At 35.2% G+C, this 17819-nt stretch overlaps 1 protein-coding gene across 2 annotated transcripts; it reads right to left on the reverse strand.

Annotated features, from left to right (window-relative positions):
* Positions 1–5985: 5985 nt before the first annotated feature.
* fgf8a (fibroblast growth factor 8a) lies at positions 5986–15110 on the reverse strand. Of its 2 annotated transcripts, none has more exons than XM_061966125.1 (5): positions 14808–15110; positions 14696–14732; positions 13637–13784; positions 11454–11560; positions 5986–7161 (listed from the first exon to the last, which is right to left on the reverse strand). In XM_061966125.1, exons 1-5 carry the CDS (start codon positions 14837–14839, stop codon positions 6886–6888), a joined length of 600 nt encoding a protein of 199 aa, XP_061822109.1. In that variant the 5' UTR covers positions 14840–15110; the 3' UTR covers positions 5986–6885. The 2 variants fall into 2 exon arrangements, with proteins under 2 accessions (XP_061822109.1, XP_061822044.1); XM_061966060.1 differs by having other exon boundaries at positions 13637–13817.
* Between the last annotated feature and the right edge of the window lie 2709 nt (positions 15111–17819).

The following is a 17819-nucleotide window of genomic DNA, read 5'->3' on the forward strand; positions in this document are numbered from 1 at the left end:
GGTTGCTCTCACTACGTTGGGTTCTTAATATTTATATTAGTTTTTATCAACATTTTATTCGATTTTAAATTTCCACCACTCTGGTCCATCACATCTACACTCAATTAACTGGAGGATTCACAGCTGAGTCTTATCAATTAAGGGGGTTGTAACCGACGTTGCCGAACCGGCCACTTCTCGAACCGGGTATCTGGTCTTATCGGTTTATTGTTAACAACCCTACTACCTTCCTTTGTGTGTGGAGACTCCAGTCATTACAGCCTATGCTCACAGGATATCCTCCACATGTTGGTTCTTAGAGCCAACACAGACCTTGCTAAAACAGCCTTCAGTTATGCTGCTCCCTGGTCATGGAATGACATCTAGAAAGAGCTGAGGCTACCAGAATTGATCACTTTGGGGGAGTTTAAGTAAATTTTAAAAGATTCAGATACCAGTTCTCTTGGGAAATGTACTTGCCTTTAAATTGAGTTCTTACTTAATCGTTTTAAAAAAATGTTTACCTGTTGTGGTATGACTGCTGTTGTTCTGTTGTATTGTCTTGTTGTAATTATTATTGTAACTTTGTTTGTGCTGCCCTCTTTGTCAGGTCGCTCTTGAAAAATAGATTTTAATCTGAATGAGTCTGGTTAATTAAAGGAAATTGATTAATTGACTACAATCCCTGGCATCGGTGGTCACGTCACTGACAACAAACAGGTGGCTAGCGTTAGCACGGTGTTTCTCACTCGGCTGTTGGACGACAAGTAGAGTAGTCATCAAATTATTAAAAAAAAAAAAAAAAAAGTCATTTGGGAACTGTTCTGCTCTTTGGAATAAGAAATGAGTAAATTTTTGGCATACTTGTGTTTAACCCAAAGTGGCTGCTTCAAATTCAGGAAGAGAGTCGACCTGAGAACCAACTAACTAAAATGCTGACGGCTCCATGGAGGTGAGTGAAAAGTTAGCTTTGAAGGAAGCAGTTGTGTTTGTGAGAAGCTGCTCGGGTCCTCACGATGACAGAGTTTCAGTCACATTATGTTAATTAACACCGCTTTCCGTTTTTAATACAAACGTTTGTAGTAGATTCCATTTTCATTGGCCAATTCCATAATTATGTCCACGATTCCGTTATCTCATAAATCATAGGGCTCTATAATACAATGTCATTTTACGTACTTCGCTTTAAGGGTTAGAGTTGGGTTCATTTTAGGTACATTAAGAGAAAAAAATGAAAAACATAAAACTGCTTAACTTTAGGATTTTAAAAAGAAACATTAAAAACTGCAATGGACACTTTTTGTTTTTAGTAAAGTCCAAGGAAAGTACAACAGTAAGAGTTTGAATTGTGTGAATGATTATTTTGTTTGTAGTATTGTTGTCAAGGGGTTGCATTTTTAATCAGATTAATCACACTTGCTTTTTGATTAATCCTGATTAATCACAGTAAAATACTTGCATGTTTATTACAAAAATTTTTTTAGAAGGACCCCAATATTTGGACACAAGTACAATTTTATTGTCTGAATGTCATCCATGAACATTTTTTAAATGTTTTATTTGAATACACTTCATTTATTTGTTCAAAACAGTTTTATCTCTAGCACCATCAGGCTTATTTGGAAGTGAAATTACCAGTAAGTACACAGTCACTCATCTTTGCACTGAGATATGCATTGACCCAATAACTGACCGTAGAAACACACCTTTTTCGTAACCATCCATGTTTAAGGAGCTCAAACTGGTTCGCATGTCTGATAAAAGCTCTGCAGTGAAAAGTATTTCTAGAAAATATAGAACAGAATTCAAAACTTAGGACAACCTCATCACAGTCCAGATGAACAGGTTTCTAAAAATAACATGTATTTAGCAATCATTTTGCATATTTTTATGTTTAAACGTGTCAAAGTGGTCAATTAAAACTTTTGACGAAAGATTTTTAAACTTACATCATTTTTTTTTTTTTAAAGATAAAAAAAAAACAAAAAAAAAACATAAAAGAACTAAATTAATTAAAAATAAACTTGCATCATTTTGATCAACTACAACTTTTTAAGACATATTTTTAAATGTCTCACTTTGATCACTTGCAACTTCCATCCATCCATTTTCTACGGCTTGTCCCTTTCGGGGTCGCGGGGGGTGCTGGAGCCTATCTCAGCTGCAGGAAGGTGGTTCTACACCCTGGACAAGTCGCCACCTCATCGCATCGCTAGATAGACAACATTCACACTCACTTTCACACACTAGGGCCAATTTAGTGTTGCCAATCAACGTATCCCCAGGTGCATGTTTGTGAAGGTGGGAGGAAGCCGGGGTACCCGGAGGGAACCCACACAGTCACGGGGAGAACATGTAAATTCCACACAGAAAGATCCCGAGCCCAGGATCGAACCCCTTCGTATTGTGAGGCACATGCACTAACCCCTTTTTCCAATGTGCTGCCCACTTGCAACTTTTAGACTTAGACTTAGACTTCCTTTTTATTGTCATTAAAATTTGAACTTTACAGCACAGATAAGAACAAAATTTCGCTACATAAGCTCATGGTAGTGCAGGATAAAAAAGCAATAAGGTGCATACATAAATAAATAAATATATATATATATATATATATATATAAATACAAACCCCGTTTCCATATGAGTTGGGAAATTGTATTAGATGTAAATATAAACGGAATACAATGATTTGCAAATCCTTTTCAACCCAAATTCAATTGAATGCACTACAAAGAAAAGATATTTGATGTTCAAACTCATAAACTTTATTTTTTTTTTGCAAATAATAATGAACTTAGAATTTCATGGCTGAAACACGTACCAAAGTAGTTGGGAAAGGGCATGTTCACCACTGTGTTACATCACCTTTCCTTTTACCAACACTCAGTAAACGTTTGGGAACTGAGGAGACACATTTTTTAAGCTTCTCAGGTGGAATTCTTTCCCATTCTTGCTTGATGTACAGCTTAAGTTGTTCAACAGTCAGGGGGTCTCCGTTGTCATATTTTAGGCTTCATAATGCGCCACACATTTTCAATGGGAGACAGGTCTGGACTACAGGCAGGCCAGTCTAGTACCCGCACTCTTTTACTATGAAGCCACGTTGATGTAACACGTGGCTTGGCATTGTCTTGCTGAAATAAGCAGGGGCGTCCATGGTAACGTTGCTTGGATGGCAACATATGTTGCTCCAAAGCCTGTATGTACCTTTTAAGCATTAATGGCGCCTTCACAGATGTGTAAGTTACCCATGTCTTGGGCACTAATACACCTCCATACCATCACAGATGCTGGCTTTTCAACTTTGCGCCTATAACAATCCGGATGGTTTTTTTCCTCTTTGGTCCGGAGGACACAACGTCCACAGTTTCCAAAAACAATTTGAAATGTGGACTCGTCAGACCACAGAACACTTTTCCACTTTGTATCAGTCCATCTTAAATGAGCTCAGGCCCAGCGAAGCCGACGGCGTTTCTGGGTGTTGTTGATAAACGGTTTTCGCCTTGCATAGGAGAGTTTTAACTTGCACTTACAGATGTAGCGACCAACTGTAGTTACTGACAATGGGTTTCTGAAGTGTTCCTGATATCCTTTACACACTGATGTCGCTTGTTGATGCAGTACAGCCTGAGGGATCGAAGGTCACGGGCTTAGCTGCTTACGTGCGGTGATTTCTCCAGATTCTCTGAACCCTTTGATGATATTACGGACCGTAGGTGGTGAAATGCCTAAATTCCTTGCAATAGCTGGTTGAGAAAGGTTTTTCTTAAACTGTTGAACAATTTGCTCACGCATTTGTTGACAAAGTGGTGACCCTTGCCCCATCCTTGTTTGTGAATGACTGAGCATTTCATGGAATCTACTTTTATACCCAATCATGGCACCCACCTGTTCCCAATTTGCCTGTTCACCTGTGGGATGTTCCAAATAAGTGTTTGATGAGCATTCCTCAACTTTATCACTATTTATTGCCACCTTTCCCAACTTCTTTGTCACGTGTTGCTGGCATCAAATTCTAAAGTTAATGATTATTTGCAAAAACATTTTTTTTATCAGTTTGAACATCAAATATGTTGTCTTTGTAGCATATTCAATTGAATATGGGTTGAAAATGATTTGCAAATCATTGTATTCCGTTTATATTTATATCTAACACAATTTCCCAACTCATATGGAAATGGGGTTTGTAATATATAAATATATATATATATAAAATAAATAAATATATATAAATATATACAAATAAATAAATAGATTACTGTACAGATAAATATATTGCACTTTTTCACATGCGTCCACGTTTATGGATGTATGTTATATTGTCTTTTTTATTCCAGCGAGTTAATCCATTTTGGGGGGAGTTGAGGGGATAATTTAATTATGATGCGTTCAGGAGTCTTACGGCCTGAGGGAAGAAGCTGTTACAGAACCTGGAGGTTCTGCTTCAGAGGCTGCGGAACCTCTTTCTAGAGTCCAGCAGTGAAAACTGTCCTTGGTGGGGGTAGGAGGAGTCTTTGCAGATTTTCTGAGCCCTGGTCAGGCAGCGGCTTTTTGCGATCTCCTGGATAGGAGGAAGAGGAGTCCTGATGATCTTTTCCGCCGTCCTCACCACTCTCTGGAGAGACTTCCAGTCTGAGGCATTGCAGGCTCCAGTCCAGACAGAGATGCTGTTTGTCAGCAGGCTCTCTATAGTGTCTCTGTAGAATGTGGTGAGAATGGGGGGAGGGAGCTGTGCTCTTTTCATCCGACGCAAAAAGTGCATGCGCTGCTGAGCTCTTTTTACAAGAGCTCTGGTGTGTAGGGACCAGGTTATGTTGTCAGTTATCTGCACCCCCAGGAACTTGGTGCTGCTTACCATCTCCACCGCTGTGCCGTTGATGTAGAGTAGAGCGTGGCTGGACTGGTGCTTCCTGAAGTCAACGATGATCTCCTTGGGATGTCTAAATTTAATCAAATACAGCTTTTTCAAATGTGTCAATTTGATCAATTACAACTTCTGAGGACAGATGTTTAAATAGTCTATGGACTTGAGTGAGTGCAAAAAGGAAGTGAAAGCTTTCAGCTCTGCCAGAGAAGACAGGAATCTTCCTTTCTGTGGAACATCTTTAGAACTTCCTAGAACCTAGACCTTTGAGGACTCTAATCTACATTAAACACACTTCCTTTTGGAATAGAGCAGGGATCACTAAGCGGTGGGAAGCGGTCTGAGTCCAGTTCCAAACGCTGTCCCATGCAGAAGTGGACCTATAGACGATTCATTTTTTAAAGTATTTTAAGTTTAGACTTTACGGTACTGCTTCTTCAGATCAAGAAATAGACTGACCAACTGTATGCAAGATAAACCATTTGATACAGCTTAAGGCCATCAATGGTCTGTCCAGAGCATGCTTGGCTGATATTTTAACTGTTCGCCACCCACCAAGGAACCTGCGCTCATCTTTACACATACCTTTGGAAGTACCAAGGACTATAGTTAAAAAATGGGGTGATCATTCGTTTTCCATATCCACGGAATTCCCTTCCGCCTGAGTTGCGAGTCATCCTGGAGCTGAAAGCTTTTAAATCTCAACTAAAAACATATTTGTTTAAATTGGCTTTTAACAAACAATTGCCATAAGTATTTATAATTACTGTTTTAATATACGTGGTTTTACTTGCTTTTAACTTGTAAAGCACTTTGTGCACCATTGTGATGTTGTAAGGTGCTATACAAATAAACCTTGATTGATTGATTGCTAAATTGTGATGTTTTGGGATCAAGATCTAATAAAATGTATTTTAATTAATTTCAAATGGCGACATTGATATTAATCACAAGTGTTTTGAGTCCCATCACAGGACCAGTTGAGGTACTACTGTACTTACTTTCTTACCAACTTCATCATGTACAACTTGTACATGCACAATGAATATCATTTATTATACAATTGTATAGAAAAATGGCCAAAAGTTTAAAAGGTTCACATTGTAGATTCATATGAAAATAAAACGAGTACCAGAAAAAAGAGTTTATTATCAGTATTTTCTTACACGTATAAATAAATATTCCAATCATTAAAATTACTTTACACATCAAATAAAAATATATTTCTATATGTATAAAAAGAGACATAGAAGGGGTGACTAAGCATCAGAAGTAGTTTTCAGTACACATTTGTACACTCAGTATAAAAAAGTTGTATTTAATGTAGCTGCCATGTAATTTTTTTTCCCTGTGTTCAAACGTTTTACATTCAAGTTTGATACATTTGAGTCATTAAATATGCTCAAATCAATCCAATGTAGATCAATAAAAGCTAAACTATCTAACAAAACATCTGAGCTTTGTGTTGTAGCTGACAAAGCTAATTAGTGTCATATCTAACCATATATCTCTTTAAAAATTCATTTTATTTTTACAATATGCTGAACGCCAATAAAAACTAACTGCTTTATGAAAATTGTATTTTTGACAGCCCTGTGTAAAGTATGACTCTATACTCATTATCACATCAGGATATGTAAGTTAAAAAGTTGCTTAAATCTTCTGAGTCATCACACAGACATGTTGAATAAAGAAAATAAAAAAGGAATCCTGACAGTGCAGTTCTTCAAGGTCCTTTACAGTCCTTCAGGGTCCTTTATGGTCCCTAGGGTCCTTTATGGTCCTTCAGGGGCCTTCAGAGTCCAAAAAAAGACCCCATGGGTCGAAGCAGAAAAAAAATGTATGTGCATCTAAAATAAAACTTTGCCTTCTTACAAAAGTTCTGCAGTAGAAAAATAGATGTGTTCATTTTTGTCTATTTACACTTTTTCACTGAGAAACGAGTAAAACAGCAACTACACATTTAGATATACAGTACTAGTACTTGCTCACGACAGCATTGAGGAGTCCCTTTGTCCTCTTGTCCATCCTCAGCGAGCATTAGGAGTACTGCGTACGTTTGGTCCTTTGGTTGAAAGGGTAGTGGATGAAGTCAAACGCTCGCTGGTGACTCGGATGTGCCGGCTGCTGACCCCTCGGCAGCCTCTTCATAAAATGGACCTCGCGCTGGTGCTGGCGTGTCCTGGAGCCTTTTCGTGGTCGTCCTCGACGCGTGAAGGCCATGTACCAACCCTCGTAGCGAGCGTTCCTCAGCGCCGTGTAATTGTTCTCCAACACGATCTCCGTAAAAATGCAGTCACGACCGTGTCCGTTCTTCTGGAAAACGCAGAAGCACACAAACGCTTGAGTTGGATTAGTCGCACAAAAATAAAGGCAGACATTAAAGCTAACTCTCAAATTTGTGGAGTCGTTGTTGCTCATATTACACACATATTACATCAATGTTACGTGCATGTTACATATATGTTACAAACACATGTATACATGTTCCACACATGTTAGATACATGTTACATTTATGTTACATACATCATGTTACACAAATGTTACATAAATGTTACATACATGTTACATAAGTGTTACACACGTTACATGTTACACACATATATGTTACAAACACATGTTGTATACATGTTCCACACATGCACCACACATGTTAGACACTTGTTACATTTATGTTACATACATGTTACACACATGTTACATAAATGTTACGTACATGTTACAAAATGCTACATAAGTGTTACACACGTTACATGTTAAACACATACATAAATGTATGTATATGTTATAAACATGTTACATACATGTTGTATACATATTCCACACATGTTACATACATATTACTACATGTTGTTACATACATATTACCCACGTTACATCCACGTTGCACACGTGTTGCATACATGCTCACATGTTGCACATATGTTACATACAAGTTATGTATGTAGTATGTTGCATATACGTCATATAAACTGTACAGGCCAAAAGTTTGGATACGCCTTCTCAATTCAATGTGTTTTCTTTATTTTCATGACTATTTACATTATAGATTGTCACTGAAGGCATCAAAACTATAACACCTGTGAAGTGAAAACCCTTTCAGGTGACTACCTCTTGAAGCTCATCGAGAGAATGCCAAGACAGTAATCAGAGCAAAGGGTGGCTATTTTGAAGAAACTAGAATATAAAACATGTTTTTAGTTACTTTTTCACCTTTTTTTGTTAAGTACATAACTCCACATGTGTTCATTCATAGTTTTGATGCCTTCAGTGACAATCTACAATGTAAATCCATCCATCCATCCATTTTCTACCGCTTATTCCCTTTGGGGTCACGGGGGGCGCTGGAGCCTATCTCAGCTACAATCGGGCGAAAGGCGGGGTACACCCTGGACAAGTCGCCACCTCATCGCAGGGCCAACACAGATAGACAGACAACATTCACACTCACATTCACACACTAGGGCCAATTTAGTGTTGCCAATCAACCTATCCCCAGGTGCATGTTTTTGGAGGTGGGAGGAAGCCGGAGTACCCGGAGGGAACCCACGCAGTCACGGGTAGAACATGCAAACTCCACACAGAAAGATCCCGAGCCCGGGATTGAACCCAGGACTTCTCAGGACCTTCGTATTGTGAGGCAGATGCACTAACCCCTCTACCACCGTGCTGCCTACAATGTAAATAGTCATGAAAATAAACAAAACACATTGAATGAGAAGGTGTGTCCAAACCTTTGGCCTCTACTGTATGTTACATGTATACAGTATAACATATGCCACATACTTGTTACATATATGTTGTACTGTATGTACCATAGATATATTATACATACATGTTACATATATGCTATATACATGTTACCTATATATAACATGTATGTAACATACATGCAAGATGTGTATTACATACATAAAGGTCACACAACCATGCAAACAGTTTGCAGGACATTCTTCATATTAATTTGTGACCTTGTTCTATTTATATAGATATGTATGTTTGTATTTGTAGAGGTATATGGGTATGCATTTGTATTTATTGTAGCAGAAGTATTCATTTTACAAACATTGTTAGAGTTTACACTGAGAGATAAACATAATATTCTTCCTGAGGAGCAGCGCCCTCTGCAGTGGACATTATTTGTTTTGCATAACCGTTTTTATTTTTTTTGTGTTTATATTTTTTATGTTTTATGAAATGTCTAATTGTGACAAAGAACTGTTCAATAAAACAGTTAATTGCAGAATATCCTGCTTCTAAGTATGTTTTACATGCTTGCATACAAATAACAGTTAAATATGAGTCTAAATATGCTAAATTCTGAACCTTTTAAAAGTGTTGTACTTCAGTACAGGATGCAGCGTGGTGACATTTGTAACTCCCAGGCCATGTGTGTGTATCAATAGCCACGTGTTGTACATTCATGTAATGTCAGCTACCAAACAAATTGATAAAAACAGAAGATAAATCAGGCCCCAAACAATAACATGCACACATGTCAAAAAAAAGTAATGAATAATTTCATGAAGGCAAACAATAATGTGACAAAGTATCATTCCTGTACCACTAAAACTCACTGAACAAACATTTTCTTGGACTCTTATCCACTAAGTATGTGCACTTTTTTAAATCTACAATAACCATCAAAGTATTTCATTTCATACCAACATCATCGTGTGCACGCTAAACATAATTTATTTTCTTTTTTTCTGGAAAACCTCTCAAACATAAAAGACAGGATTAAAAAATAATAATAATAATGATTTCACTTTAACTAATTAAATCAAAAACTATATTAATACAATTTTAATTTATTTGATGAATTAATCAAAATGGGTTGTATGCAGGTAAAACATTATTACTAATGTTATTAATGAATACAATATTATTATATTGAAATAATTATATAAATATTACTAATATTCTCTCAAATATGAGTATTTTTCCTGCAACTAAATGATGACTACTAACATGCTTTAAAACTTGTGATATTCATCATGAATGAGAGCATGAAACAACAAACACCATATACTGTAAATGCACTGTAAACCAATTATAATTACACTGTAAATAAAATGTACACTAGTGTACATATACTGCAAACATACTGTTAATACATTGTAAATAAACTGTGCATACACTGTAAATACTGTGCATACACTGTAAATACTGTGCATACACTGTAAATACTGTAAATATAATGTAAATATACTGTAAATGTACTGTAGAATTTCACTGTATAATAAAATGTATATACACTGTATTGTAACTATACTGAAATTTCACTGTAAACATACTGTAAATAAACTGTAAATATACTGTAAAAGCACTGTAAATATTTTGTAAATACACTGTGACACATTGTAGAAACAATGCAAATGCACTGTATATATTATTTAAATACATAGTCATTATACTGAAAATACATAGTTGACATACTGCAGATATGCTGTAAATATACATTAAATACACTGCAAATAAACAATGAATACACTGTAAATATAATGCAAATATACTACACACGAGTCATTTTGGTTTGCAGTTGACATTGATTGAAGTTGTCTTTGTTTCCAGTGTAATATTTGATTGTGTACTTCTAGTGTTTATAGAATATGTTACCACACACCTGTTGTATTGCTTGGTAAAACATATGTAACACTTAATTACTGTCAGTAGCACGAGTAAATACCCAAGTACTGTAAGTAGACTAAATAAATACCTCAGCACTGTAAATAGTGTATGCAAATACTTAAGTACTGTAAGTAGCGTAAGTAAATACTTAAATACTGTAAGTAGTAAGAAATGTCATTCAACAATTAGCTTGGAAGTGCAACGGCTGACAAGTCTGGTCGAAAGAGAACATTAAAAATAGTCACACAGCTACACGCACACACACCACGCGCACACACACACACACACACACACACACACACACACACACACACACACACACACACACACACACACACACACACGCACACACACACACACACACACACACACACACACACACACACGCACACGCACACACACACACACAAGCTGTACTACGCGGGTGCAGATGGTATGCTCGCAGGGTGCTCGCAGGCAGTGTGTATGTATTTCTTCTTACAGTCAAATATTAAACATGAACACTACTGTAGTACTTTTATACAATACATGTGTTTTCTGTGCTGTGTACTTAAAGATTGCTTTTTACAGTATGTTATTTGATTTTATGACACAATGTTATTTTTGAAGGATGTGTTTAATTGAACAAAATATCAATATTACAATGTATAGTATTACGTATTAATACACTGCTTTTTAGTCACTTCCACTTATAATTAATAATTCATACGACACACAAAATGAAAGTAAATGAATGAACACCAAAAGAGAAAATAAATGATATTTCAATATATGTTGGCATGAAAGTAAATATTTGAAGGGGATGGTCAATATGTTTTACTAGAATACAATTTATTATTAGTGGTAGAATAATTATACATCTATTATTGTTTTGTTTTATGCAATTATTCAATAAACATGCTTTGAATTCTCTTCTGTATTTTATCAAAAGAAACATGTTTAGCATGCATGAACTTTGACCCCGGGAGTGCTCACCTTGCCAACAAGCTTCCCTCTCTTGTTCATGCAGATGTAAAGACCAGTTTCAGCTCCTTTGATTCGCACTCGGCTTCCAAACGTGTCGGTTTCCACGATGAGTTTGGCTGAAGAAGAGCAGGGAGAACAGTGACAGTGAGCTTCAGGCAGCATAAGATATACCCAGACTGTTGTCATTACTTCGTGACAAGGCTTGTGAGCAAAGATAGTGAAAAGATGGTGGAAAAGCACATACCCAACTGGAGCTAAAACAACCATCAAGGATTTCTTTCCAGTTTGTTCTAATACATTGTGGAAGACTTCAGCAAGATGACTTTACTGTAACACTGACACTAACACTGCACACATTCCACACAATCACTGAAATAAAATCTATATTACTATTATATCAGTAATATGACTTGAAAATCTGATCTCCTTCAATTATTCAACATGCAAAACACAGAAAAAAAACATATTTCACGTGCACTTGTGTCTAACCTTTCCTATTTAAAGCTTGCAGAAAAAGATTGCCACTGTTTTATGCAAATATTGTGTGTATTTATTATAGTATGAAAGGCAGCAATACACAGCTCTGACACGGTGCATTTAATAAAATATATAAGCAATACAAATACTATACTGTTGCTTTGGCCTTTAAAGGTTTAAAAACACAAAATATGTCGATAAAAAATAAAATGTCATGAAATTCATAAAAATACAGGTTACAATAGCTCCTTTTAACTGTTTCTCTCACACACACACACACACACACACACACACACACACACACACACACACACACACACACACACACATATATATATATATATATATATATATATATATATATATATATATATATGTATATATATATATATATATATATATATATATATATATATATATATATATATAAATGTATTCTTGAACATTTAGAAAGGATTAAGGATTGTAATAAATAAGAGTCACGATTCTGATGGGAATCGATTATTTTTTGGCTGCTATTAATATGCCAGAGGTAGTTTGAAAAGATGATTTGTTCAAAGCGGATGAAAATACAAATATTTCATATTTTCAGGACGTTTTTGGGAAGCTGACACTTTTTGTCATTTCTTCTGACAGTTTTAAAACTAACAATACATGTTGCATCCGTCTATGTGGCCTGTATCATTAGTATTATATTACTACTAATTCCACTACTACTAATGATAATAAATATAAGCACATTGACATTATTCAAAACCCAACATCATACAAATTCATATTTCACAAAATTCATTTTTATATTTTGTCTGATGCGAGTTAAAATGAAGGTGACTATTTGAGACGACTACTATTATTGTTATAGTACTTTGATATGAAAATGATTGTTTGCTCAGGCGTGTTTAGAGAACAGCAGCTATAAAAAAGGACAATGAAATAATTCATGTCAATTAAACAAATAAAAAAAAGACTGTGAAGGTTGTTAAATTGTGGATCATGTTTTTAGGGGGGAAAACAAGATTTGTTTTTAATGTAAAATGGATCTCTGTAGTATTTGTTACTATTTATTATTGTTGTTATTATTATGTAACTTCTTGCATTGTATAGTTATTGTAACTGTTTTTGTTATGATTCAGTAAGAAGTAATGAAAACGTATTTATTATTTCAGTGATATGTTTTGCTTTTGAAACGATTAAAAATCAAGTAAATTCAAAGTATTTATTAAATAACCAAATGGAGGAAGATCTGGTATTAGTGCTAGTATTAGAGTGGATGATTTAGTAGTAGCAATAGTAGTATTACGATTATTATAATAATAATAATTATTATTAGTAGTTGTTGTAGTATTACTTTTACTGGTTTTATTAGCAGTATGTTTTCATTATTATTATCAGTGCTATTAATATTATTTATAATATTCCTACTACAAGTATTTTAGTAGTAGAAATCCGTCGTCAGCAATGGGGTTGATCTTGTGGTCAGATTAGGGTTCAGTAAGGAGTACTTGTTATTATTATTATTAGTAGTAGTATTAGTAGTATACAGTGTTATCAGTACCATGAGGTCTCCATCGTCAGCCATGGTGTTAATCTTGTGGTCAGGTTTGGGTTAAGTTAATAGCAGCAGTGTTTTATTAGTAGTAGTAGTATCAATAGTAGTAGTAGTAGTAGTATAGTAGTAGTGGAACTAGATAGTCGTACAAGTATTATAACAGTACCGTGCAGGTCTCCATCGTCGGCCATGGCGTTGATCTTGTTGTTGGGCAGAACTTGCACGTGTTTGCCACTGGTTCTGGAGTAGAGTTGGTAGATTCGGATCAACTTGCGGCTCAGCTGGTCGGTCACTTTGCTCTGCTCGCTTACGTGCTGCGTGAAATTAGGCGGGGACTGATTGGTTACCTGTCAGAAATTAAACCACAATCAATACCCAACATGTTGCTTTTGGCTTTTCACCCTAGACTTCACTCATTATATTGATTTTCAGGCTAGTAATAAACTTTAATTTCGCTCATTCATTGAAATTAAATCATTTTCAAATGTAAATATATCAGTTAATCTATTCTATTCTAAAAGTATCTATGGCATATTTCTCATTAATGTATAAAAAATACAATTTCGGGCCATTAAGTATTTCAAGTACTTTTTTTTAAAGGGAATTTATTTTCCTTTAAAAAAATGTTCATTTGACTTATCTATGTATTCATAATTCATCACAAAACTAATCAAACTTTAAAAATAGTCTCATCATCAATCACCAACATTGATTAGAATGGAATATAACAAATATTGGTTACTGATGACTAATGATTACAGTAGATATATTAAATACAGTGATTATCGTAAATAGAGTAGATATAGTGATATACAAATATTGTAAATATACTAAATGAATACAGTGAATATAGTAAATATATCAAATACAGTGAGTATCGTTATTAGAGTGAGTAAAGTAAATATATCAGATATAGTAAATATAGTGTTGGAGACATAGTGATTATAGTAAATATATGAAATGGGTGAAATATAGTGATTATAGTAGATTTTGTAAATCTATTGATCCTAGTAAGTACAGTAGTGATTATAGTAAATATATGAAATATACTGGCATAGTGATTAAAGTAATATGATGATTATGATCAATGTAGTACACATAGTAGATCCAGTGATTATATAGTAAATACAAAAGTATAGTAATATAATAGATTTTGTGATGAGTCAATCTATTGAATATGTGGAGAATATTGTTTATGATTGTAGTGAAGAAATGTGAAAGTTACCTGAGCGTAGTAGCAGAAGGCCAACAAGTGCAGAAGCCTGGAAGCAGAGAGAATATTGCTGACTTTGCAGAGATTGCAGTGGGAAATGTTGAAGCGAGAGAGATGGACTCACCAAGAACTAGATCTACAAGTCATGATTCTCATGCTGCAAAGAAAAAGTCCACAAGTTCTTGCTGCAAATTCAAGTCCACAAATCCAGAAAAGTGCAAATCAATCAAGGTCATCGATCAGTGGGGAAAAAAGTGCTGAATCAGCAATGGGCGTGAAAATGTTGGTGTTGCTGTCAAGCTGCTCTTGAAGACACTGACTGTTTCTCACTGGAAGAAGAAAAAGCCAAAGAACAAAAACAGAACAACCCCTTTTTTTTTTTTTCTTTTTTTTTTCTTTCAACAACAAAAGCGCATCTCCACACCCTCACGCGCGCGCGCACACGCACCTCCCCCGCGTCCGCGCAAGCATCTTCTTACCTGACAGAAGATGCTGTGTCAGCACAATACAAGCACGTGCGCGACGCCGCTATGACGAGCACTTTGCGCGTTCATGTGGCGCAGATATGTGTATTCACGCGCACCAAGTGACAGACTTTTAAAAGGATTACACACCTTCAAATGCTTCATGTACTAAATACACAAAATACGGACTTTTAAAGTCAAAATCTGCTTACTAAATATATATATAGATCAATTAATTCATACGAATAATAAAAAATACAAATAGGTTGTGTTGAAATGTGAAAAGTCACATTTGGTTGTTTTGTTTTTGTTAGAAGAACAATCAGACAATTAATCAACCAATCAGTCAATCAACCAATCAATCAATGATTGGACTTTAATGACGCACCATTAATTAAGACATCAATTATCACTTTGTCAGTATGGGTATGTACTTGCAGTGCTTCTAACGCCGCACAATCAACATGATTGGCGTTTCTAAACACATCAAACTGTGTTGTATGATATGGAAAATCTCCTCCATTAAAAAAAGCAATGCTATACTTGCAGCTTTTGCTTCTTTTATTTCATTGCATTTTTAGGTTCCACCGTAAAGTGTGTCATACACACTTTGACCACCAGTGGGAGCTCCTGAAAAGATCATTAAAAGTAGAATGATACCAATTTTCATACTGATACAACTTTATTATCTTAATATTACATATCTTGTTCGAGTATTGTTACACATCGTTTATTTTGATCAGACTTGATCAAGTAAATATGTGTAGTATTTAGTTTCATTTTATTATATTTAATCAAGTAAACAGGTTTAATATTTTGTTTCATTTTATTATATTTGATTGAAGGTTTAATATTTTGTTTCATTTTTATTATATTTGATCAAATAAAAATTTTAAATATTTGTTGTAATTTATTATAAAAAAGCTTACTATTTTGTGGTAGTTTATAATTTTCAGTCAAATTAAAAGGTTTAATATTTTATTATATTTTATATTTGATTAAATAAAATCTGTAGTATTTTGTTGTATTTAGTATAATTGATCAAATAAAAATATTTAATAAATTTTTTTGTATTTTAGTATATTTGTTCAAATAAAAAGGTTAAATATATTGTTTTATTTTAGTATATTTGATCAAATAAAAACGTTTTTGTATTTTTTTTAATCATATTAATCAAACAAAAATTTGTAGTATTTTGTAGTATTTTATTATATTTAATCAAGTATAAAAGTGTAGTGTTTTGTAGTATTTAAAAATATTTGGTGTTATATTTAGTTAGAAAAGCTCTTGTTCGTGTAGTGATTGACAGTGTGGTATAAGGTGGGGCATGCAGGGTGTGCGTGTGTGTGCGCGCGTGTGTGTGTGTGTGTGTGTGTGTGTGTGTGTGTGTGTGTGTGTGGGTGTGTGGGTGTGTGCGTGTGTGTGTGTGTGTGTGTGTGTGTGTGTGTGTGTGTGTGTGAGCAGCAGGTAGCTGCAGTGTGTAGTATAGTTTGGGGGTCTGGCGCCCTCCCCTTAACCCCAGGAGTCTTGCATCCATCAGCAGCCCAGCAGGAGGACCTAGCCCCTCCCCCTATGCTTGTGCCGTGCAGCTCCTCCATGTTCTTTCTTGACCAGGTTCCTCAAGTGGACTTATGGAAATCAATTATTGATTATTTGACAGACAACCGCAAGACAAAGAGAAGGATGGTGGCTGCTAGTAGTACACAGAAATACTCATGACTCCAGTACTTTGGATCATAAAGAAATGATGTGGGTTTCCATTTGATTGATGCTGTTTGTGAATGCACTGTAATATTCCTCATATAAGTATACAACATAGAATTACTTCTTTCTGGGATATGCCAGTAATTAATCTCAGATCACATGTACATTAATATATGTTGGAGTTTATTGATGAATCACTGTTTCTTTCTTGAATTCAATGGTGTTTCTCACCTTCTTTATCAATGTGGTGAATTATTTTGCAGTAAAAAGTACACAGACTGAATCAGCAACACTATAATTCTTTGTTTGGACACTCCATTTTGTGGGTTGACAAACAATATTTGTTTGATAACCAAGATGGTTTATGAAAACTGGAGCAAACTTGAAGGCAAATCATTGAACATAAACAAAAATATTGCAGTACTTGGAATAGAGGTCAATTTCATTCACACAGAATGTGAGCGGCCATGTTTCTTTTTCATTGTCTTTTTTTTTTTTTTTTTACTAATAAATTATGATTTTTAGAAAAATACTGTTTTACACGAATAAGCTTTCATCCGAAATGGCTACAAGATAATATACCACATATATGCTATGATATATACTGTATACCAATCCACCCATTGTTGGGTGTACAGTTTATATAAAGTAACATCAACCCATGGTCTTCAAGTACATAGACAACCTCTAACCCAGGGCCCCGCATTGACCAGTTTCTGTTGTGAGAAAGGTTAAACCAGTCAGACGAAACTCAGCGGCAGAAAAAACCTTCCAGTCACCAGAGCATCAATACCCTACGGGAGGAGGAAGAGGCTCCCGGCAGAACTGCCAGTATAAGAAAAAACCCAATACACACAAAATTGAGAGCATAAAAGGATGTAAGCTATTAACGAAATGAAATGCCCAAAGACAGAAACAGCAAAGAGTGGGAAACTATCAACATGGATTTAAGCCGTGTCCCAAGTCAC

The sequence above is a fragment of the Nerophis lumbriciformis genome, linkage group LG02 (assembly GCF_033978685.3).
Source record: "Nerophis lumbriciformis linkage group LG02, RoL_Nlum_v2.1, whole genome shotgun sequence".
NCBI classification, from domain to species: domain Eukaryota; kingdom Metazoa; phylum Chordata; class Actinopteri; order Syngnathiformes; family Syngnathidae; genus Nerophis; species Nerophis lumbriciformis.